Raw genomic sequence first — 24,048 nt, 5'->3', positions numbered from 1 at the left:
GGAGGCCTTAGAGCTTATTATTATTATTATTATTAGTGCTGTAACTGGAGCGTAATCTACTTTAGCCGAAGCCGCGATGGGGAGCCTGTGGCCCGGCAGATGCTTCAGGACTACAACTCCCATCATCCCTTTCTACTGGCCACACTGGCTGGGGCTGATGGGAGTTGGAGTCCAAGAGTCTCTGGAAGGTTGCAGGTTCCCCAGTTCAGAAGTGAATCTTCAGTGGATTCAGTTGCAATAAGTGAGGAGACATTTTAATTGTTAGGGCTGCAACTTAAGAGCACGGGAGTGGTGGTGGTGGGAAATAAATGCCTAAAGCGTTACATTTTGCACTGAGAGCATTACAGTTGTACCTTGGATCCTGAACACCTTGCAAGTCAAACACTTTGGCTCCTGAATGCCACAAACCCGGAAGTGAGTGTTCTGGTTTGCAAACGTTCTTTGGAACCCGAACGTCCGACGCTGGTTCCATGGCTTCTGATTGGCTGCAGGAGCTTCCTTCAGCCAATCGGAAGCCATGCCTTGGTTTCCAAACATTTTTGAAGGCGAATGGACTTCCGGAATGGATTCCGTTCGACCTCCGCGGTACCACTGTACTATAGTAAGGAATGAAAAAGAATTTTAAAAGATTATCTTCCCTCCAAAGAATGAGGAGAAAGCAATTGTTTGTTGAACTTTATGTCATCCTGTACTTTAGTCCGTGCCTCACTTATATTGCACCTACACTGAGATTTCGGTAATTCAGAAATGCATTACATTTAAGCTCAGTCAGTAGAGCATGAGATTTAATCTCAGGGTTGTGAGTTTGAGCCTCATGTAGGGCAACAGATTCCAGCGTTGCAGGGAGGTGAACTAGATGTTCCTCGCAGTCCCTTCTAACGCTACAATTCTGTGATTCTAGGAACAGCTGATTAATGTACTAGTTAGACAGACGGCGTCCATTTTCTAAGCATCCTGTATTCATCTGATATTTCTAGTTTTCTCTGCTAAGTCCGCAGGGCATATGGAAAAGTGCAAGACTAACAGCAGCTAGCGTCTGCCAGGGACCAGGGGTTGGGACCAGAGCCCTGGAATATCCAGGAAACCCTGAAGCCCACATTTGCCTCTCAGAGCTGGAGTGAGAGCTCCTCTTCCAAGTGCCCCCAGCCTCCTCTAGGTCTGGGGGCTGAGGAACAAAAGCCACAGCTGTTATTACACAGGGTGGAGACTCACATTTCAGGGGAGTTGGTGCGCCAGCTTTTCTCTCGAAGGGTGAAGCTGCCCAGACTCTCCCTTTTGCTGAGCTTCTCATCTTTGTGTTTGTTGCTCTGGTCCCTCTTGGTGACGCCTGGAGTCTTCTGCTCATGCTGGGAGAGGTGCTCCATGCTGCTGTACACCTGTATTGAGGGGGGCAGGTGGCAAAGGCCAGAAAGGTGAGAAATGGTACAGCCACGTGCTATAAGGAGGAGCTTTATTGCTTATGTAGTTATTTTTAATTTTTAATTTATTTAACATAATTGTTACAAAATATAAGCAAAATATTGCAAATACATACATATATTTTTCAAATAAGCACATGTATACGAAAAAAGGAACAAACAGGAAAAAAAGAAAAGAAAAAAGAAAAAAATAAAGAGAAAAGAAGAAGAAAAGCTGGAAGAATTTCTTCCAAGTTTATTCTACAAATATCTCGATATGAAAATAATAATAAAATTTCATTGATTGACTTCCATCACTTACACTGCACTTCCTATATACATTTTAAGCAAGATTGTATCTGTTATTCCGTATTTTCCCCATACAATCTCACACAAATAATCATAGAATCATAGAATCATAGAATCATAGAGTTGGAAGAGACCACAAGGGCCATCGAGTCCAACCCCCTGCCAAGCAGGAAACACCATCAGAGCACTCCTGACATATGGTTGTCAAGCCTCTGCTTAAAGACCTCCAAAGTAGGAGACTCCACCACACTCCTTGGCAGCAAATTCCACTGTCGAACAGCTCTTACTGTCAGGAAGTTCTTCCTAATGTTTAGGTGGAATCTTCTTTCTTGTAGTTTGGATCCATTGCTCCGTGTCCGCTTCTCTGGAGCAGTAGAAAACAACCTTTCTCCCTCCTTTATGTGACATCCTTTTATATATTTGAACATGGCTATCATATCACCCCTTAACCTCCTCTTCTCCAGGCTAAACATGCCCAGCTCCCTTAGCCGTTCCTCATAAGGCATCGTTTCCAGGCCTTTGACCATTTTGGTTGCCCTCTTCTGGACACGTTCCAGTTTGTCAGTGTCCTTCTTGAATTGTGGTGCCCAGAACTGGACACAGTACTCCAGGTGTGGTCTGACCAGAGCAGAATACAGTGGCACTATTACTTCCCTTGATCTAGATGCTATACTCCTATTGATGCAGCCCAGAATTGCATTGGCTTTTTTAGCTGCCGCGTCACACTGTTGGCTCATGTCAAGTTTGTGGTCAACCAAGACTCCTAGATCCTTTTCACATGTACTGCTCTCAAGCCAGGTGTCACCCATCTTGTATTTGTGCCTCTCATTTTTTTTGCCCAAGTGCAATACTTTACATTTCTCCCTGTTAAAATTCATCTTGTTTGTTTCTGCCCAGTTCTCTAATCTGTCAAGGTCGTTTTGAAGTGTGATCCTGTCCTCTGGGGTGTTAGCCACCCCTCCCAGTTTGGTGTCATCTGCAAATTTGATCAGGATGCCCTTGAGTCCATCATCCAAGTCGTTGATAAAGATGTTGAATAAGACCGGGCCCAAGACAGAACCCTGTGGCACCCCACTAGTCACTCTTCTCCAGGATGAAGAGAAGAGTCTAATCAATAATTTTTCTAAATCTTTCATAAATCTATTCTAAACACAACCTATACCTTACATTTAATCCTTGTCTACATAAATAAATATGTATTTATTTTCCTTATTTATAGACTGTTTTTCACTACAGATGGCTGCAAAGCAGTTGAGCCAACCATCCACAAAAACAACCCATCAATCATTCATGCAGTACTAAAACCACAGGTGAAAACGTAATTAGATTAAACGTCCTCCCCTGAGGACACACACTCAGAAGCATGTTGTGTGGAGGATATAACAACAAAAACAAATCACAGCACCCAGAGCCTTCTAAGACATTCTTTGGTGTTTGTAAGGGAAAATTTGAAAAGTATCTCAGCCACCAAGAATTAACACATAGCCCTGCTGTGCTCTTAAACCTCCCCAAATCTTTCAGATCTCCACAGAAAATCCCCCACTGCCCACAAGGTGATTTCAAGTACAGTGGTACCTCAGGTTACAAACACCTCGGGTTACAGACTCCGCTAACCCAGATGTTGTACATCGGGTTAAGAACTTTACCTCAGGATGAGAACAGAAATTGTGCGGCAGTGGGAGGCCCCATTAGCAAAAGTGGTACCTCAGGTCAAGAACAGTTTCAGGTTAAGAATGAACCTCCAGAATGAATTAAGTTCGTAACCAGAGGTACCACTGTATATGTTTTCCATCAGTGAGGGTTACTGCTGGTTTCAGATCCTATACCAGGGGTGCTGGGAACAGTCTTAGAAAGGTCTGAGTGTGCAGATCTGGCCCATGCGGGAGACTTCAAGCATCCCTTCTTCCTGCCAATCTTCGCCTGAAAATACCCAGCCACCTACCCACACCCACACATTAGCTCAACAAACACACAACTTGGAAACCATAGTTCTGCACACTTAAGTGAGTAAGTTTGCATAGGGCTGTGCTGCTGCTGACAATCTCCTACTGTATTGCCTCCCTATAGAGATGCGCTATGAAGACAGCCAATACATTTATTGGCTACCCACCCCCAACATATACCATTCAAATCCCGACTCCTCATTGCACTGTGCTCCCAAACACATTTTGCTAATGTGTTTGGCTGATGGTAAGGAGAAAAATGAAGAAGACAACAACAGCAGCACTTCATAGAGCAATTAAAAGTATTTATAGCATTTCACACACATTATCTTAGTAATCCTTACAGCAACCATGCCAACACAATATCCTCGCTTATTTGCAGAAAGAAAGAGAGGCGACAGAGAGGGAAGTGGTTAGGGACACTTGTGACCTTGAGGCTGAGGTGAGATTTAAACTCTGGGCTTCTGAGCGCACCCTCTATAACCACAGCACCAGTGTTAAACAACAGCAACAATTCAAATTAAATGCAGTCAGTGAGGACTCTCACCTTGCTGAACCTGGGGGAGCAAGATGAAAACTGCCTTATTTCCACAGGTTCATCTTCAGTCGTGTCATCTTCATCATATGAGTTAATGTGGTGGTAACGATCGGAGCGAGCTGGAAAGAGGAAAACTGTCTCATGGGAGCTGCGGGAGACCTGGGCAGCAGGACTGCTGTTGAGCTGCCCACATTCCCTCTAAGCCTGGCCCCAAATGGCTAGAGAAAGAGAAACATCACCGAGGCAGCTTCATTCCTGCACCCACGTGGAACATCTCACCCTGAACAGGAAGGAAGCTTGGAAAAAACAGAAACAAAGCCCCACCAGGACAAGCAGCCTCTCCCTTGGCACCCCCACCCCAAAGATGAGGAGCATACCCATGTAATTAAAAAGAAATGAGAACCCTAGAATGTCCCCATCATCTCCCAGAATTATGCTGCCATTGTCACATAAGAGCAGATGGGGAATCCTTTTCAACCTGAGGATCAGATCCAGAATCCACCCTCCATAGACCATTTTTGACAGGTGGGTGAGGGGTCACCTACCTGTCAATCACCTACAGTTGTATGGCATGGATGATAAAGATTTCAAGCCCAGAGCAGGCAGAGGCTTATCTCTGATCTTGGCCGTGTGAACCAAACAGGAGATCAGATGCACCTTAGCATTTAGCGCATTACGTTTTAAGCATTTGCTTGTCAGGGTCTGGGTAGACCGCCTCCCCAGCCTGACCCTTCCAGGGAGGAGGAAGAGGAAGACAGTATAGATTGACAACAGGTGTTTGAGGGAGGTCACAGCTCAGAGGCAGATGAGGGGAAAAGTTAGGAAATAATGAGAGAGGAGGAGGCAGGACCAGAATGGCAGCTGGCTGACACGGTGTCTTTAGAAAGCATTCCAGACTCCCCATCTCCCAGAACACGGTGAGCCTTTAAAGTAGGAGAGCTAAGAGCTCAAAGACACATAGCAGGACCCATAGAGGAGACGATGAGAATAATGAATGAGGAAGAGGGAGAGATGGGTGTGTGTGTGTGTGTGTGTGTGTGTGCATTCACTCAGGACAACGCCATTATCCAAGAGGCTGGGTTCAATAGCCTCTCTCTGTAATATTGAAATAAAAAAGGAAGGTAAGAAACTTTCCCTTGTCTTTATACTTTCCCGGGCAGCCAGCCAGGAGCCGCTGACAGCATCCTGACACTGTTTGACATTTGTCAAATATTGTATTTTTTAAAAAATACAATAGCAGCTGCAGCGGTGTGATTCTTTCACTGGAACATTGCCTCCTCCTACAGACGCAACCACTGGTTCATAATGTTCCACACTGTCTACACTGAGTGACAGCAGTTCTCCCAGAGTTCCAGGCAGGGGTCTCTCCTAGTCCCAGCTAGAAGTGCCAGCGACTGAATTTAGGACCTTCTGCTTGCAGGCATTACTCTGCCAGTGAGCTATGGCCCTATTCTCCCCTGTGGTAGCCCTGGTGAAAATGTTTCCTCTGAAGCTGATATTTGCAATGGAAACCCCCCACTGACGCCTCTCTGGTATGGAAGAAGGAAGGAAAAGGCCCTTATTAACATGAGCAATACGGGATTAGGTGTTTCTGGACAGTGGGAAGTGGTGCAGTCCAGCAGCCTTGCTCTTGTTTGTTAAAGGAAAACATTTGGGAAGGGAGAGAGAAAAAGAAAGAAGAATGTTAACACTTGCTGTCAAAGTAGCTGGTGTCTTCCTCAGACTCCAGGTGAGGGATGAATTCTGCTTTCTGCCTCAGAAGCCCGTTCCAGTCCAGATCTTTGAAAAATGCATGCTGTTTCACTTCGTAAGCACCACCTGCAAAACGCAAAGACCAAAGTCTTGCTGCCCTCTGCTGGACAACACCACCAATCAAACTGGACATGGTAAGAGGTGCTCTATCCTAGAAACATGTGATTCTGCTGCCAGGTGGTGGGGGGAGGGAGGGGCAACATCCTGAGCACTTAGGGAATATTGACACAGACCCACCAAGGCCACAGCTGGTCAACAATTTGGTGTCCCAGGTTGCAACACCCCGAAAGAGGATCTAGAGATCTGGGGGCAGGACTACCCCTCCCCTCCTTCTGGATTGGATCACACTGAAGCCCCACCTAACTAACTGCCCTGCACCCTGACCAAGTGTCCTTACCTGCCCCCAGGCGGAGAAGAGGATTGGTCTGCAGGAGGCAGGAGATGAGATCTTGAGCATCTGCTGGGAGGGCCTCCTCCCCTTCCGGCCACAAGATGTCATCTGAAAGCAGAAAGAACAGAGAAGCTCTTGGTGGACAAGGCTGCTGATGGGGTGGGTTAGGGAGGGCTAGAAGGGTCTCCTTAATGTGTAGATTATTGTGACAGGTTTAATTGTTACTGGGAAATGGGCTCGTATGCCAAGTATCTTCCTAACATGGAAAGCAGCTCACAGAGCCTCTGAACCCAAAGCTCCACCTTAATGCTTCTCTCTGTTTCATGGTACCCTCCTAAGGTTTTTCTCCCCACCAACTCAAACAGCACCCTCCTCTCACCCCTCCATTCACCTTGGTTGAGCAGGAGCAACTGAGCCAAGCCTGGAGGAAATGCCAAAGCCAGCAAGTAACAATGTTGAGCTCATAGCTGGATCACAGCCACCCAAACACACCTGCCCTTCACTTACCAGTGATGACCTGACCAAAGAGCTCCTCAGGGGTGTCTCCAAAGAATGGCACACAGCCCACCAGGAACTCGTACAGGATGATGCCCATAGCCCACCAGTCCACTGGCTTCCCATAGCCTTGGCGAAGGATCACTTCGGGAGCAATGTATTCAGGGGTTCCACACACCTGCCAATACACCAACCATCCTTCAGCTAGCAGCACAGAGATTGGACGAAATCCCGGTAATGGCCGGGAAAATCCATATGTTAGCTGAGACAACTGAGAAGGGGGTGATCTGCATTCCTTTCAGAGTCCTGGGCTGGGTGGAAAGGTTTCAGACCTCTCTATCCATCCTAGAGCTGGGTATATAATTTTTGTTTTGACCACCACCACCACCACCTGTGGGGTCTTGGGGGTCAGAAAAGCTTCTGCCAGGCCCCTGGGGTGGAGGTTAGACACCCTAAGTCTACAGATTTTTCCCTCACATACACAATGACAATTTGTCATGTCCTGCCTCATGTCTTCCTTCTAAAATACCAGAAGGCCTTGTTTGGTAAGAAAGGCTTTGTTCTGCTGACTGACAAGTTCTGATTTAAAGTCCATGCTGGGGCTTAAAAACAAGTCAAACAGATGAGAGCTTCCAGCCAGCAGCAAGGGGTTTTTGTACTCTCTTATCTCATACCTCCCTAAATATTTACCAAGTGGTCTGGCGGCAGTGAAAACCCCCATAGCCAATGACTAACTGAGATTAATGTCCTCTTACTTCTGTCGTTTGTACGTAAACACAATCTAAGAGGAGCAGGAAGAACTCCCTTGGATCAGCCTTGATTTGCACCACAGGGCAGGGTTATACCACAAAATTTCAACGACACGTTTCAAATTCTGCCCCCTCACCCACCCACAACGCTCCCCTCTCACACACCCCATCAGGGGGCCCACCTGTTTGTCCAGGAACTCCCGGGCATCCTTCTCAATGTGACCCTCATACAAGTTGGTGGTGAGGCTCATCAGGCCCATCTTGGAGAGACCGAAGTCTGTCAACTTGATGTGCCCCATGGAAGTGATCAGCAGGCTGAGGAGAAAGCCGGAGAAGCAACCGTCAAGAGAGCTCAGATCACAGAAACACCTTGCCCCCCCCCCCACACACTTTTGGCAAAGGAACCCAGGGAATGTCAGCAAAGCTCTTCTCCCGGCAACATAGCCCAGGAGAGGCTCTGGCTCTCCGCTTCATACTTGTCGGGCTTTAGGTCACGGTGGACGATGCCATAGTTGTGCAGGTACTCCAGCGCGAGGACAGTCTCAGCAAAGTACATGCGGGCCATCTCCACGGGCAGTGCCCCTATGTTCTTCAACAGTGTGGCACAGTCCCCGCCTGCTGGGAAAAGGGCCAAGTGGTTAGGGAGGCAGCTAGCAGGCCACTCTCTTCGTACAGTGCAGGACTACTGCTCTGTTCCTGCCCTGGATCGGAGCTTGCAGTCCTCCAGTGCCATGCCATTTGGAATGCTAAGAAGCACAGTCTGTAGGAGGGCAGGTACAAGGCTTGGCTCCCTGTGCCTTACATTCATGCTGTATTTAATATTAAAAGACCTAGGTGATCTTTCAACCTGAGACTGGTTTAAAGAGAGGTGTTTCCAATCTTGCTTGCTGAAAAAGCTAACAGGATGCTGGAAGCCCCTGCCAAGCACACAGGGACTCTGCCATCTCTTACAATCCAAGCTTGCTTTGAAGCCAGAGACACAGTTGAATAAAAGAGATTTTTTGAATAAAAGAGTTTGTGTGGAGGGCAGATAGGCTCAGTTAATTTCATTGTACACAGGTTGTACATTGACAATAAAGGTATCATCATCATCATCTTAGGGCTTCCAGTAACATCACTGTCCTGACTAAAAGTAATGAGACCACTGGTTGAGGAGCTTGGGTGCTAATGAACTGAGAAGGATAAGAAGAAGAAGAAGAAGAAGAAGAAGAGTTTGGATTTGATATCCCGCCTTTCACTCCCCTTCAGGAGTCTCAAAGCGGCTAACATTCTCCTTTCCTTTCCTCCACCACAACAAACACTTTGTGAGGTGAGTGGGGCTGAGAGACTTCAAAGAAGTGTGACTAGCCCAAAGTCACCCAGCAGCTGCATGTGGAGGAGCGGAGACACGAACCCGGTTTCCCAGATTACGTGACTACCGCTCTTAACCACTACGCCACACTGGCTCTCGAGAAGGATAAGATCAGTTTGGAATGCCAGGAAAGATGCTTTTCTCAACTTCTGAGCTATATTTTTAATTTAATAGATAAATTTAATAAATAATAATAATGACAACTGGATATTAATTGTACAACAAAGGATGTGCACGTTGTTTGCTCATGAGTATCTGATATCCGCTGCTGCTCTCAGAATGGGTTGTTTCCTGCAAGCTCACACATGGGATTTAATTTCCATATGTAACCTGAAAGCTGACTTGTGTGATGCTGAGAGGCCAGGGGGTATCTGAGTCCCTTCAGGAGTTCTGAGGCCGTGTACCTTCGACATATTCCATGACCATGCAGAGGTAGCGCTTGGTCTCAAAAGAGCAGAACATGCTGACCACAAAGGGGTTTTCTGCAAAAGTCAAAATGTCGCGCTCCACAAAGGCCTGCTGGATCTGGTTGCGCAGGATGAGGTTTTGCTTGTTGATCTTCTTCATGGCAAAGCGCTGCCGGGTCTCTTTGTGCCGCACCAGATACACAGCTCTGTGAGAGGAGGAGGCGGAGAAAGCAGAGGGGATGTGCTCAGCAAGAGGCAGCCCCAACCCACAAAGCACTTCTCCAAGAACACAGCAGAGAATGTAGGTGTATTGAGGGATATTGATCCTCGCTCTATAAATACTAGACTCTCTCCCCTATTTAAACAATGGGCTGGTAAAATAGCTTTTACCCAGAGCTTTTGGGAGGGGGCAGTGAGACTTAAAGGTAAAGGTTAAAGGGACCCCTGACCATTAGGTCCAGTCGTGGCCGACTCTGGGGTTGTGGCGCTCATCTCGCTTTATTGGCCGAAGGAGCCAGCATTTGTCCGCAGACAGCTTCCAGGTCATGTGGCCAGCATGACTAAGCCGCTTCTGGCGAACCAGAGCAGTGCACAGAAACGCCGTTTACCTCCCCGCTGGGACGGTACCTATTTATCTACTTGCACTTTGACGTGCTTTCGAACTGCTAGGTTGGCAGGAGCAGGGACCGAGCAACGGGAGCTCACCCCGTCGCGGGGATTCGAACCGCCGACCTTCTGATCGACAAGTCCTAGGCTCTGTGGTTTAACCCACAGCGCCACCCGCGTCCCTTGTCCGCTCATATGTTCACTGCATCAACATTACACATCATTGCAAACCCTTAAGGTGGCAAAAGATATTGGGCCATCCTGGGGTGGGAAGCTGTCTGAGGATTGCGACCTGAAGAACAACGCCCTGCTCCCGCATCGCCCTGCCTTCTCTTTGATGCCTTCTTCAGAACCCTCCCTCCAGGTGCCTCTGCTGTCTCAGTATGAGGCAAGTAGCAAGAGAACACAGGGCCTTCTTGGTGGTATCCCACAATTGACATCATATGTGACAGCTGGTTTTAGGCAAATATGGACGTGCCTTAAATGGGGCTCCCTGCTGTTCCTATACAAGTAAGGTTCCCTGTCAGCATCAATACACTGATCCAGTTCCCTACACCATCTTACTATGATGGGAATTTACCATTATTATTCTCCTTTCTGTGTAGTTGAAAAACCCTTATACAGTCATACCTCGGGTTAAATATGCTTCAGGTTGAGCGTTTTCAGGTTATGCTCCACGGCAACCCAGAAGTAATGGAACGCGTTACTTCTGGGTTTTGCCGCTCGCGCATGCACAGAAGCAGCGAATCCCGCAGATGCGGGTTGCGTTCTACTCAAGATGCGAATGGGGCTGCGGAACGGATCCCATTCGCAACCAGAGGTACCACTGTGATTCCTCTCCCCCCCCCCCCGGGATATCTCCTGAACTTCCAAGCCTGGTTCAGATGATTCTATATATCAGAGATCCTGCACCCCTACACCATGATGCAGTGGCATAGCGTGGGTTGTCAGCACCCGGGGCAAGGCAAGTAATTTGTGCCCCCTAACCCGTGGATTTGCGCCCCCTAACCCTAACCCCCAGATGTTGCGCCCGGTGCGGCCGGCCCCCCCTGCACCCCCCATGCTACGCCACTGCCATGATGCTCATATGAAGAAACAAGGGACATGGGTTCCCCAACATGGATGGCCGTACCATAACGGTGTGATACTTTCAACTCCAACCAGCTGAAACAGCCTACTCCTCCACTTTCGGAACAGCACCTTTGGGCCAGGTAAGCGTTTGGACCAGGCCTGATTTGGTGCTGAAGGAGCCAACCAGAAGCAAGAGAGACCCTTCCATGGAGGCAGATCCAAGGAGCTTGGGATCTGAGTCTGCTCACTCACCCATATGCCCCGTTGCTTATGAGTTTAATTGTTCCAAAGTCTCCTTCTCCCGGTGGCTTCTTTGGCTTTGGAGTAGTTCCACGACTCTGTAATGGTAATTAAACTGGGTGTGAGGGCATAAGAAGCTCCTATGAAATCCAGCCACGCTAACTGAAGACAACCCCAACTGAGGACCCCTTCTTTACCAAGGTTAGGAGCATTATTGTTTTTGGTATGGGAACAGTTAGGGCCAGAGGTGCCAACTTGCAAGGGCAACTGTGGGGGGGGGGGGTGCCGCTGTTGCGAGTGTGACATCGCTATGTTGTGATGTTGTGTGCTGAGCATTGTGCCTCCTTCCGAAAGCTGGGTGGACTTTGGGAAGGTGGCAGAAGGTCTCCTGGACCCAGTTGGAGCATCACACCTCCCTCTCTAAGACAGGGAGAAGTTTCCCGAGTTTTGGGAAGGAGGCACCAGTCTTTAATACAATTGATACTCTAATTTACCCGGAACATTTAGGGAACCTGCCTAGTCCACTGACCGCACGCCACTGGTTAGGAGTGCAGTTGTGTATGGAATATGACAGATTGTGAACGCAGTTAACACTGGTACCAGAAAACTGGTAGAGAGCCACTCTGAAACTGAACAGGCATAGCCCATTTAGTTTCATTTATAGATGCAGAAGACAGAAAAAAAAACGGCACTATGGATTTAATGATGAACCTTGCTGGCAGAGCCACCCACTGACTCAGATGCCTAATAATAAGGAGTTACTCTGGTGGAGTGTCTTCTGTTATTCAAGAAGCCAACCCCCTCAAGCCTGGGTCACACAAATGAAAGGTTAGTCAGTAAGAGCAAAAAGGACAAGAGATTCCACATGTTTTCAGTTCCTTTTTGTAATCACAACAGATTTATTTTTATTCCTATCTATTGCAGATCAACTGGGCGGGGAGCTAAGAGGGAACCATGCTGGGCTCTTTTTCCACCTAGTATGAAGGAGGTGGAAGCCTGCTAGATCTCTCTCCCTCTTCTCTATCCCCACCCTTTATCTTTACTAAATAAATAATTTTATTTTCTATTCAAAAAAGGAGCCCGCACAGCAATTTTTGGGGGGTGCATGCGATCACATTCTATTTTCCTCTTAATAAACGCATACTGTTCTAACAACCTTTGTGACACAAAACCTAGAAAGGGATCTCCCCGGACAGGGGCGCTGACTTGCCCCCCCCACTGCAGGTCCCCAACATTGGTGCACACTGAGTTGCAGCATAATGACGTGGTGATGTGATGATGTCATGTCGTGTCATCACGATGGAGCAGCTCCAGCACTGTGAGAGTGACTGGATCACGGCCCGTGTGTGCCGTGGCTGCATTGGGTGATGCCCAGAGGCAGGCGACAGAGGCCAGGCACCATCAGCAAAAGTTTTGTGGGTGCCCAGGCCCCTGGGGCTTGCTGGAGATGGCGCCAGTGTCGCCTGCAACTGGATTCATTCTACTGAATGGAATATTTATTCTTCCACAAGAAGGGCTGCTTCTGGGTCCCCCAGGCTGTTGAGCTTTAACTGAGGTCAACTGGAGTTTAGGAAGGAGTTGTGCTTGTCACCTTTCTGTCCAACCAGACTGGTCACCATGCTAGATGGCTAAGGTGCCCCAATGGGAGGATGATAGGCTGCTGCAGGCACCACACCATCACTTTCTCTGATTCTCAGACCATGGCAGGCTCTATCCCAGCAGTGGGGCTTCCTGCCTTTCCAGCTGTTTGAGAAAGCTCTGTAGCTTCTATTGACACACTCTCTCTCTCTCTCTCTCTCTCTCTTCCTCTCTCTCTCTCTCACACACACACACACTCTCTCTCACTCACACTCTGTCTCTCTCACACACACTCTCTCTCTCACGCTCTCTCTCACTCACTCACTCACACACACACACACACACACACACTCCCTCCCTCTCTCTCTCTCTCTCTCTCTCTCTCTCTCTCTCTCTCTCTCTCCCTCCCTCCCTCTCTCTCTCTCTCTCTCTCTCTCACACACACACACACAGAGTACTTCCTTTCCTAAGACCTGAGTGGCTGGTCATATATTCCACTGCATACCGCTTCTTATGATAGACAGTTGAGGAAGTTGGGTATGGAAAAGAGGAGGCTGAGAGGAGATATGATAGCAATCTTCAAATATCTCAAGGGCTGTCACATGGAAGATGGGGGGGGGGGAGCTAGTTTTCTCCTGCTCTGGAAGATAGGACTCGAACCAATGGCTTCAAGTTACAAGAAAGGAGAGGCTGACATAACACCAGGAAGAACTATCTGTTCCAACAGCTGTCCTGACTCCAGTTTTTAAGCAGAGATTGGATGGCCATTTTGCCAGGGATGCTCTAGTTGAGATCCCTGCCTTGCTGGGGGTTGGACTAGGTGACCCCATCCCATTCTTCAATTCTATGATTCTAAGATTTTCTGTTTACCAGCATGTTTGGACGTAATTGTTTTGGCTACCCCACACCACTGCATCATGTGCTCTTTTCCCAAATAAAAATGCAGCACACACTCTGAGAAGAATGGATGAATGAAGGCAAGAGAGCCATCACCGCAGTTTCCTACGTCTGTAGCAAACAACCATGTCATGCTTCTGTAGGCTTCGGTGCTGCAGTTTTATACTTAGTTCTACTTTAGCATCTTTTTTCGCAACATATCAAAAAACCAAATGTAAAACACACCATTCAAATTCAATAAACCAACACATAACATCAGTGGTGGAAAACCCAAACCCTCTACCAGTTTAACCCTGCAGCCCAAATAGCACCCAATGAATCTTAGCCGTATGTCTGAGACGTTTCCGTGCTCAAGATTTGGGGGACCGCCAAGAGGGAAGAGAAGGGATAAGGACTAAGAACGCCTCCCTACGCCCCCTTTGCTGTCAAAATGAGAGACATGAATACCATCCCTGTACCCTGACAGACTCTGATAAGGCAGAGGGTGGTGGTGGATAAAGCAGTTCCTAGGCTTGGACCAGCAGGACTTAGGACCACCTCACACTGTATATTTTAAGAAGCTCATTTTCCTTCCCTGTACTTTCTACCTGCTTCCCTTCCCGGCATTCTCACACAAGCCTCCTCTCTTCCATTTGCCCATGATGCTTCTTGTCAATCACCCATGCCTTCTCTTTTCCTCTCACCCACTAATCACATTCCTCCTAAACTTTCCTCTTGGCTGCTTCCAACACCATCTGGGCTTCTTTCCCCTCCCACCTCATCCACCCATATTCTGTGCCTCTCTTCCACTTGTCTCCTAGTTCTCACATGTGAACCTTCCTTCTCTTCCCTCCTCATATGCCTGCCTGGACTTCTCTTTCGAAAGAGTGGAGGAAGCAAATGGGAACTTCATGCATTTTCTCCAACTTCTAACACACCAGTTCTCATCCCACCCCCTATTGTGGTTTTTTCCAATTTATCTGCCTCTTTCCCTTTTCTTGAACAATTGCTATGCTACTACTGTGCATGGCTGCCACAGATACACAGTCAAACCTCAGTTGTCGAACGTAATCCGTTCCGGAAGCCCGTTCAGCTTCCAAAATAACAACTGAGGCGTGGCTTCTGACTGGTTGCAGGAGCTGCCTGCACTCAAGCAGAAGCCTCGTCGGGTGTTCAGCTTCCGAAAAACATTTAAAAACCAGAGCATTTACTTCTTGGTTTTCGGCGTTCAGGAGCCGAAACGTTCCAAAACGGAGATGTTTGGGAGCCGAGGTTTGACTGCATTGCTGATCCAAAACCAGTGTGCCACAAATCCAAGAACTGCACCCTATCATCCTCTGCCTCTGGCACCCCTAGAATTGCTGCTTGGGTTGCCATCCTTGGCGCTGCTGCTACCTCTACCCAAGTCAGGGTGCAAGGAAGTCAGCTGCTTCCACAACTCCCAGGGAGTCATCTAACACGCAAAATTCATAACTCGAGCTGCAAGTTTTAAGCCGTCAACTAAAGCTTGGGTTGATTATCAGGTGGGGCTCCAAGCACATTGATTTCACTGTACAGGTCCCAGCGCATGGTCATGTTTTAAAAAAAATAAATTAATTAAAGGTGGCCTTTTGTTTTGACAGTGATAATAATAATAATAATAATTTATTTATTTATACCCTGTCCATCTGGCTGGGTTTCCCCAGCCACTCTGGGCGACTCCCAACGGAACATTAAAAACACGGTAAAAGATCAAACATTAAAGCGAGGCGATGAGTCTGTTTATTATGTTTATGCCCCAGTCCCTGTCCCAAAGTTCTATGAGCCCAGAAGGACTTTGGATTTGGGGTGGGGAGAACAGCTATGGGAATAGGGAGGAAGTGTCACTCTGCCACTGACAAATTCTGACCTGCCAAAAGTTATCCATTGGGAAGCCTACTTTGGACTTTCCCCCGAAATTGCAAATATCACCTTTACGTAGGGATGGAAAAATTCATCTCCTCACCCCCCCCCAACAGTCCTGAGGCTGCTCATGGTTGGGGGGGGGGCTGCTTACTTACATAACAAAGGCGTGTAAATTAATTGCATCCAGGCAACAAGTTCTGGCTATAGCCTAATGGTTCCCAACTTTTTTTTGGCCATGCCCCACCTAGGCATCTCTAAAATCTTGATCCACCCCCCTCCCGTGACATGTAATTCTTATTATTCAAAAAGTGAACTCCTATTCACATGGAGGAGTGGCCATTAACTCTTAATAACTCATTCTCAAATTGCTCCCCTTAAAAATCAAATTGCCCCCCCCGGGGGCGTGTGCCCATGTTGGGAACCACGGCTTTGGCCTGATTTCCAGCTGCTACCAGCAGTAGAGACCGAACACCCAATAATAAATGGAGGGCTTTAGTTGCATGAACCCAAGTGAGTAGCCAGATTTCCTTTAGTTTGTTTTCCTGCACAACAGCCCACCAAATGGGGCGGCTGCCTGAAGTCAGGTAGGCGCAGGAGCTTTGCTTTTCCCTCTTTCCCCAGGATCAAGCTTGCAATGTGGATGTAGTGACAGAAACACTGAGCAGCGTTATGAAGAGAGAGAGAGAGAGAGAGCGACAGAGAGAGAGAGAGACAAAGAGAGACAGAGAGAGAGTTGTGTCTATGTGTGAAGAGTTGGGATAGACAGCACAGAGCTGGGGTGCGGCTGGTGCCCCCTGTGTACTGACCTCTGTGAACTCCTCTGTCTCAGGTGTGTTCGATCCTCCGCTATCATGCTCCTCCACATACAGCACATCTGACGAGAACAGGGTTTGGAAAGAGCCAAAGGGAGAGCCAAGGGAACAAGGCTTTAGCAACCCCATTGTCATTCATGAAAGCACAGAAAGGGCGAAACCTAGACATGTGCATACAGCCATGCATATACGCCAATGCACATGCCTTGTGGTACATACATGCACCCACGCGTGGGGGTATGTGTGTGATGGAGAGATACACGTGTCAAGGAGACAAATCAGGAGATGGAAGCATGCGCTCGCTAAGACAAATCACAGGCGAATATGCTTGCATGCACCTTAGCACACACCTTGGGAACAGATACACAAACACCTGCGGGTATGCGGGTTCGCATATACTTACATTCACACTGGAATACAACGTCAGCTGTGCTATCTGCTCACACAAATGCAAGCCCATGCCCATTTAACACACACAGATACAGATAGTTTACGCCAAATTGCAATCTCTCCGTCATCTGGTGCCTTGGAGACCACTTGACTCTCCAACGTCGGCACGTGAACTTGGTTTGGCTTACCTGGGTGTCAGCACTTTGACACCACACAGACTCACCTTGAGCAACTACCAACCCTGTCCCTGGGTCAAACAATTGGGAACAGGTCTGTACAACTTTCTCCCATGGGAATAAAGCAGCTTAAGGTAAAGGGACCCCTGACCATTAGATCCAGTCGTGGCCGACTCTGGGGTTGCAGCGCTCATCTCGCTTTATTGGCCGAGGGAGACGGTGTACAGCTTCAGGGTCACGTGGCCAGCATGACTAAGCCGCTTCTGGCGAACCAGAGCAACGCACGGAAGCACTGTTTACCTTCCCGCCGGAGTGGTACCTATTTATCTACTTGCACTGTGAGGTGCTTTCGAATTGCTAGGTTGGCAGGAGCATGGACCGAGCAACGGGAGCTCACCCCATTGCAGGGATTCGAACCGCTGACCTTCTGATTGGCAAGTCCTAGGCTCTGTGGTTTAACCCACAGCGCCACCTGCGTCCCTTAAGAAGAGCCAAATGTGACTGGGAAACCAGCCTGAGAGGAAAGCATTAAACATGCCCTTGGCCTGCACCGCTCGGACAGCCAATGTGGCATAATGGCTACAGTGTTAGACTAGAACATGGGAGACCAGGGTTCAAATCTCCACTCAGCCATGTAGCTCACTAGGTGACCTGGGTCCAGTCCCAGTCTCTCAGCCTAACCTACCCCACAGAGTTGTTGTGAGGATAAAATGGAAGGGGTGGGGAGAAGTGAGGTGTGTACACCACCTTCAGCTCCTTGGAGAAGAGGAGGGATATAAATATAACAGACAGAAAGACAGGCAGATAGATTTGGAGTCCTGGAGACTATAGCAAAAGTGTTAGGTTGGGGTTTTTTTCATTAGAAGAAATTCCACATGTATATAACGACATTTTGCCCCTCAGTTTACACAGATAAACCAAGAAGCACACCCTGAATGACCATTGAAATCTGCCATATAAGATCAGTGCATCAAACGTTAGCTAGTTCAGTCCAATTTAAGATTTCAAAATCAAGAAATTTATTGATGGAGGTAAAAGGTAAAGGATCCCTGGACACTTAAGTCCACTCAAAGGCGACTATGGGGTGTGGCATTGATCTTGCTTTTCAGGCCAAGGGAGCCTGCGTTTGTCCACAGACAGCTTTCCGGGTCATGTGGCCAACAGGACTAAACTGCTTCTGGCGCAACGGAACACTGTGATGGAAGCCAGAGCGCATGGAAATGCTCTTTACCTTCCCATCGCAGCGGTACCTATTTATCTACTTGCACTGGCGTGTTTTCGAACTGCTAGGTTGGCAGGAGCTGGGACAAAGCAGGGGCTCACCCCGTCACATGGATTCGAACTGCTGACCTTCTGATCACCAAGCCCAAGAGACTCAGTGGTTCAGACCACCTTGATACCAAAGCAAGCATACTTTCTAACCTGACAACTTAATAAATAAGATACCAGGGCGGTGAACAGTATTTCAAAAAACGTTCATACAAAGACATCCTTTCAGTCATAATGTAGATTCACACATATGTGGTCTTTCCCCCCAGGTGTCACGTATCTGTGATACATGATCATATGAACAAATAAATGGCTGCTAATGTGTGTGTGAACTAGGTCCAGATTCACACAGCAAGGGTCAATACTTGGGATCTCTTAGTGGCAAAGGCTTCACTGATCTGTATTAATAAGGGAACCAAAGAATGTATCTTATCATCATCCGAAGTGCCTTTCTATATCAGACTGAAGTCCATCTAGTCCTGTGTTCTCCACAAAAATCCCAGCAGTAAGCTAAGGAATTATCCAATGGGACGCGGTCTATCCATGATCTATCCTTTCTTAGGGGATGCTCTGTCCCCAAGGAATCCTGGATGAGTTTCACCTCTTTGTTAAGATACAGGTACCACTGTACTGGAAATATGTCAAGGCTAGAAGCTGTCCTGACACCCACTCCCATCAGTGACATCACACCCTCAGTGTGTTTTTCTGTCCTGCTTAACAAGCAGATCATTCTAAACAATAAACACGCACATGAAGAGGTCAGCCTGAACACCGTAGAGGAAATGTGATTGGCCCACGAATGAAGAACCCTCACGAGGGGGAAGGGGGATGGAACAGCCTGTGCTTCTTGGAACCCATGTAAAGCCAAACTCCACAGCTAACAGGACAGGTCACTTGCCACATAGCCACGGAGGTTACAAGATGAGCATGCTAGCACATGCATGAAATCACATACACATATGTTCACATAACACAGTAGGTACTGCGGCCCAGGTACATACGTGGAATGCAGCCTGCTTTCCTGCAGGTGATTTTTTTGTTGAATTACCTGGGAAGGGATCTCGGGTAAGTCCCAGCTGGCTGATGATGTAGCGAGGGATATCAGTCTTCACCAGGTGTCCCTCTTTGGCATGGTCCTCAGCAGCTTCCAGCAAGTGGTAAAACTCCTCGGGATTAAACTCCTAGGGAGCAGTAGAACAGCTCAGAGTTAGGCCTTGCTTTGGATCGGATCAGGCCTCTTCTCCTAAGACTGCGGGGAGATAGCAACAATGAGCTGCCTTTGCTTTTTCACAAAAGGGAGAGTTGGTGTGGTGTAATGGTCAGAGCGCTGGGAACAGGATCAGAGTATCCGGGGCGAGCCTCAACCAGCCGCTCCTTTCTCTTTGCCGAACTTACCTCGCAGGGCAATTGTTAGAGTAGAATCGCACAGTCCCCAAGCACACTGTCCTGAGCTTCTTGAAGGAAAAGTGGAATAATAAGTTTGGGGGTTGGATCAAATGGGTTCTTTTGGGGTCCCCTTCAATCCTGCGACTTCATAACTAGGACCAAATTCTGTAGAAACAGGAAGGCTGCTGAAATGGTCAAACTAGTTTCTTTACTGAGGAAATAACCCCAGCTGCATCTGTTAAGTATCTACTTAATCGGGGAGGAGGATCTGTTGGGAGTGTTAATGCTATGAGTTTTCTATCTTCTGCATAGACTATTTATCTATGGAAGCAAGATCATACAGCACAGAAACACTATCTGTCTCCATCAAGGGAACCAAACCTAAAGTATGTGCTAGTACCCTGAAACCTCTCACCACTCAGGGACTTGGGTGTGCAAAACATTGTTTTATCCACAAAAAGCATAGGATTTTACCATAGTAAGCAGGTTAAAGATTCTCTTTGGGTTACTTGTTTAGAAATGAAGGTGTGCAAAAATGGGGTGCTGTGGGCCATAGAAAAAGGCTGGTGCAACATGGATCGGCTAGAGGTTACAAGATGACTATGCTTATGCTAAATGATGAATTGGGGTCCTCCCATTTCATTAATTTTATTCTATGTTATCAAGTATACCAACTGTGATGCAGACTGATTTATGTAGCTGAGCCAGGGATTTCTGTGTTTGTGCTGTGGGGATCCTACAGTGAGTGAGTGGAGGAATTATGTGACTGAGGTTTCGATCTGAACCATTATACTGCTGTGTGGTAATTTTGCAGTTTGCTTAATATGACAAAGTAATTGTCATATAGGTCTGTGAACTGGGTTGCAACCTCTTTGTGAATCAGAAATTCAACTAAGTTTTACTCAGAGTAGCTCTGCTAGCATTCATAGACCAAGCTTGGCCATGTTCATTAATTTCAATGGGGCTACCTAGTTGATCACACCACCCAAATTTTAAAAATAATGCAGGCTACAGATCTAGCTGCAGCAATTTATGTTGCTTCTAAGGAATGAAACAAGCTGACCAGGCTGTGAAAGAGTAATCAAAAGACTGATTCTGACTGCAGTGTGTTTGGTTTTGTGGAGTTGGAAAGGATGGGGAGAGACAAAGCAGTAGACAGGGAATTAGAGAGATGAGACTGGGGAGTTATTATAGAAAAACAGGAATTTGAAGTGTTCCAACTTAACCTTGGTGAAAGCTTTATGTGTGGGTGTTTTTGCTTCCCTTGAACTCCCAGGTCCAAAGGAAACAGTATCAGGGGAACCAGTCCCAGTTCCTGTGCTAGAAGAAATAAAGGAGGAACAAAATCTTTTGCCCAACACTGTTTCCTTCAGATCTGGCTGACAGAGAGATTCTTCATCAATCAGTCACAACCCAACAGCCGGTGGAGAAAAACACTTGAAAAAGGAATAAGGAAATCAAACAGCTTCCCATCAGCCAGCTTTTGGCAAAAACAAACTGACAACTAAGTATATACATATATGATAAAAAGAGGCGTAATCAGTTGCTTTCTTCTCTACTGCTACTCTCCTCCTTTTCAAACAAGGGATGCCCACATAAGCACAGCAACTGATACTGCATTGGCTTGGCACAGCCTCCTGCTCCTCAAACCACCTGGCAACTAGCAAGGCTGAGGAAGCGCATCCTGTGATTGGATGGTATGTTGCCAGGGAAACCGGCAGGTGGATGAAAGCTGATGCCCTGTGGATGGCAGAGAGCAGAGCCAGGATTAAGAGGGAGAAGGAGAAGCAACTGGTGCCAAGGCTCAAGGGTGCCCGGCTCAGTGCTAATACTTAAGTCGTGGTACGAAGGACTGAACACTTTTCCTGGACTATGGCTCCTCCCCACATACAGGCACCAGGATGAACTCCTACCATGTGGGAACAAAGCTGACAAAAGTAACACAAGCCAGGGTGTCCTTTGTAGGCAGAATTAAGGGCTGGTCCAAGATGTGTTGGGGCAACACCAAATCCAAATTGCTGCCTCACCTCTAATTAGAATGAAGAATGACTTGCTGAAGTCTTCGGTTAAAGCCCTGGGCCGTGCTGAGGAGAACTTCCTGGGAGATTGAGTACTTGCACAAGATCTGTCTCCCTCCCAGTTTGCCACCCTTAATTTATTGACCAATGGGGCTGCCCTAAAGATGCCTCTTTCACTTTCTGCCTCATAGAAACAGATACAGAGCAAGGATAGTGAACATGTGGCTCTCCAGCAGTGTTTGGACTCCAGCTCCCACAATAGTTCAATAGATTTCCCCCCCTTCCCAATGATTTTCACTACCCGTATGATCAAATCCTTCTTTGGCTGTGTGTGCACTTTTCCTTAACCCAGTGGTTTTCAACCAGTGTGCCGTGGCACCCTCGGGTGCCTTGAATGATGGTCAGGGGTGCTGCAGGCAACACTGGCCTCTGACCCCCTTTCCTTCCCTCCCTTCTCAGATTGCCTCCCAAAGGCTTGCACAGCTGTATATTGCAGCAGCCCTGGCTATAAGCTTTGGGAGGCACCTCTCTTTGGGGCAGGGGGCACAGCTCAGAGACCAGGGATGGCAGCTAGAGGACTCCCAAAGAGAGGGGAGAGGAGAGGAGGCTGAGGGAACCCTCCACAAGGGAGGGTGTTCAAAAAAGGGTGAGAGGCTGCCAGCTCTGCAGGCAAGGAGTGACAGAACTGGGCTCCTGAGCCCCACAGGGATGCCACAGAAAAAAATGTAGTTAGTTAAGGGAGCCGTGGACTCAAAAACGTTGAAAACCTCTGCCTTAACCTTTTGTGTGCAGTCTGATAGTTACTGAGTAATACCCTGTATTTACAGCATGCTTTTTCATTTTGACTGCATAACTGGTGTTGAAAATATCAGTGGGCTGTGGCTCATTTTAAGCTCTGATAGTACATGGTTAGGATGAATTCGCTTCCCAGCTCTGGAAGAGGAGGTAGCGCTGGGAGAAGAGGTGGTATCCATTTGTGGAGGGCCCCCCCCCAGCTAGCAAGGCTTCTTTTGTATTATTTATGGCATATATTTAAAAACCGTTGTCCCATCTCCTATCCCTGTAAGGCCCTCTCAACCTAGGCTACAATGCAATTATTAAAAAACTTGATATACAGGCCACAGGATGCATGGCAGCACTCTTAAAATACATGTCCACCTAAAGGATGTTTTGGAGAGTGCACCCTCTAGAGATAAAGGGAATTGGAATCTTCTGGGGTCCACTGGTGGGAATAGCCAACAGGCCTTGAACAAAGGGAGAAGATTCCAGTGGGCCTTGTGTTGAGTTAGGGCAGCTATGTTCATGCATTCCATTCATTTTAAGGAACTTTGTGCGCACACATGATTTTTATGTTCTTCCTAAAACATGTACATTGCCTTCTCATTTGCTGTGCACAGCCCACACGTTGTCCCTCAGGGATGTCATATGTTGTAAGAGTTCCTTCAAATGGACCATTAATTGCTACTGTGTGTAAAACATGCCTCTAAAGAAGTGTTGTAGGCTCTTGCTGGGTACAGTGCTTTGTGTGTGTGATGTTAGAACCCACAACATAGCTCCTATCTGCCAGTCACTTCATTGTGAATTTATGTTTTGAGTGTTTTGGTGGCTCCCTGCTACTCCCATCACACAACTCCTTTGCAGCAACATGCATTAGCAAATGAAAAAGGAGGATGGTGGGAGAACAGCAGAACGGCACTCTTCTCCCCATCCTCACAGCAATGCTACCTGTCACAATCCCAGAGTCAATGACCAAGATATCAAAGAGGCAATAGGGCTAGTGGCTGAGGTGGTGGACTAGGTTCCTGGCTTTGAGCATGATACTGAGCCCACTGAACCTGAGGCTGGCGGACAGGAAGCTCCAGGGCTGGATCCTACAGAACCAGAGCCCATAAACCCACAGCCTTGACCCTTACAGGTGCCTTCCCCTTGACCTGAGAAACTGAGCCCCTCACCAGTCCAGAGAGTGCAACAGGCAGGAGATCATGGAGTGATCTTGATGTGAACATGTGGGAAGATATCAAGTGGCAACAGAGACATACAGCTTTGACTTCTGCCAATTCCTAGGGAAGCAGACAGACACATATACCCCTCAGGGCCTCACCAGGCATTCCAGCAGCCGGGCTGGTCGGGAGATGATAATCAGCAGCTTCTTCACAAGCTGAGTGACAAAGGTCACCTCCTCACTCTCAGAGCGCTCATAGGCCTGTAAGCAATGGAAGAAGGGGCTTGTTAGAGAATGGTTTTGGTTGCAGTCATCTCCATGGAATGCCACTGTGCCCACAAGGAACACCTCCTCATGTTCTTGCTATCACCCCACTCAGAGTCCCTGCTCTCACATGGCTTGTTTCGTCCATCATGGTTGCTTCCATCATAACTTGCTGCCACTCACACCTAAACCCAAATTTCTCCA

General features: G+C 47.7%; 1 protein-coding gene across 5 annotated transcripts in view; it reads right to left on the bottom strand.

Annotated features, from left to right (window-relative positions):
- MAST1 (microtubule associated serine/threonine kinase 1) overlaps positions 1-24,048 on the bottom strand; it is a 98,481-nt gene that overhangs the window by 9,169 nt on the left and 65,264 nt on the right. For all 5 annotated transcript variants that reach the window (XM_082205375.1, XM_082205377.1, XM_082205374.1 and 2 more), the window contains 12 exons: positions 23,740-23,841; positions 19,283-19,415; positions 16,394-16,461; positions 11,262-11,347; positions 9,330-9,538; positions 8,051-8,189; positions 7,757-7,889; positions 6,838-7,003; positions 6,337-6,438; positions 5,883-6,005; positions 4,197-4,306; positions 1,213-1,376 (listed from right to left, as the gene is read on the bottom strand). In XM_082205375.1, the coding sequence (XP_082061501.1) occupies positions 1,213-1,376; positions 4,197-4,306; positions 5,883-6,005; positions 6,337-6,438; positions 6,838-7,003; positions 7,757-7,889; positions 8,051-8,189; positions 9,330-9,538; positions 11,262-11,347; positions 16,394-16,461; positions 19,283-19,415; positions 23,740-23,841 (1,535 nt within the window). The remainder of the gene's footprint in view (positions 1-1,212; positions 1,377-4,196; positions 4,307-5,882; positions 6,006-6,336; positions 6,439-6,837; positions 7,004-7,756; positions 7,890-8,050; positions 8,190-9,329; positions 9,539-11,261; positions 11,348-16,393; positions 16,462-19,282; positions 19,416-23,739; positions 23,842-24,048) is intronic.

This window comes from Podarcis vaucheri, assembly GCF_965113315.1.
Source record: "Podarcis vaucheri genome assembly, chromosome: 17".
Lineage (NCBI taxonomy): Eukaryota > Metazoa > Chordata > Lepidosauria > Squamata > Lacertidae > Podarcis > Podarcis vaucheri.
This window is presented reverse-complemented; position numbering and strand designations above follow the sequence as displayed.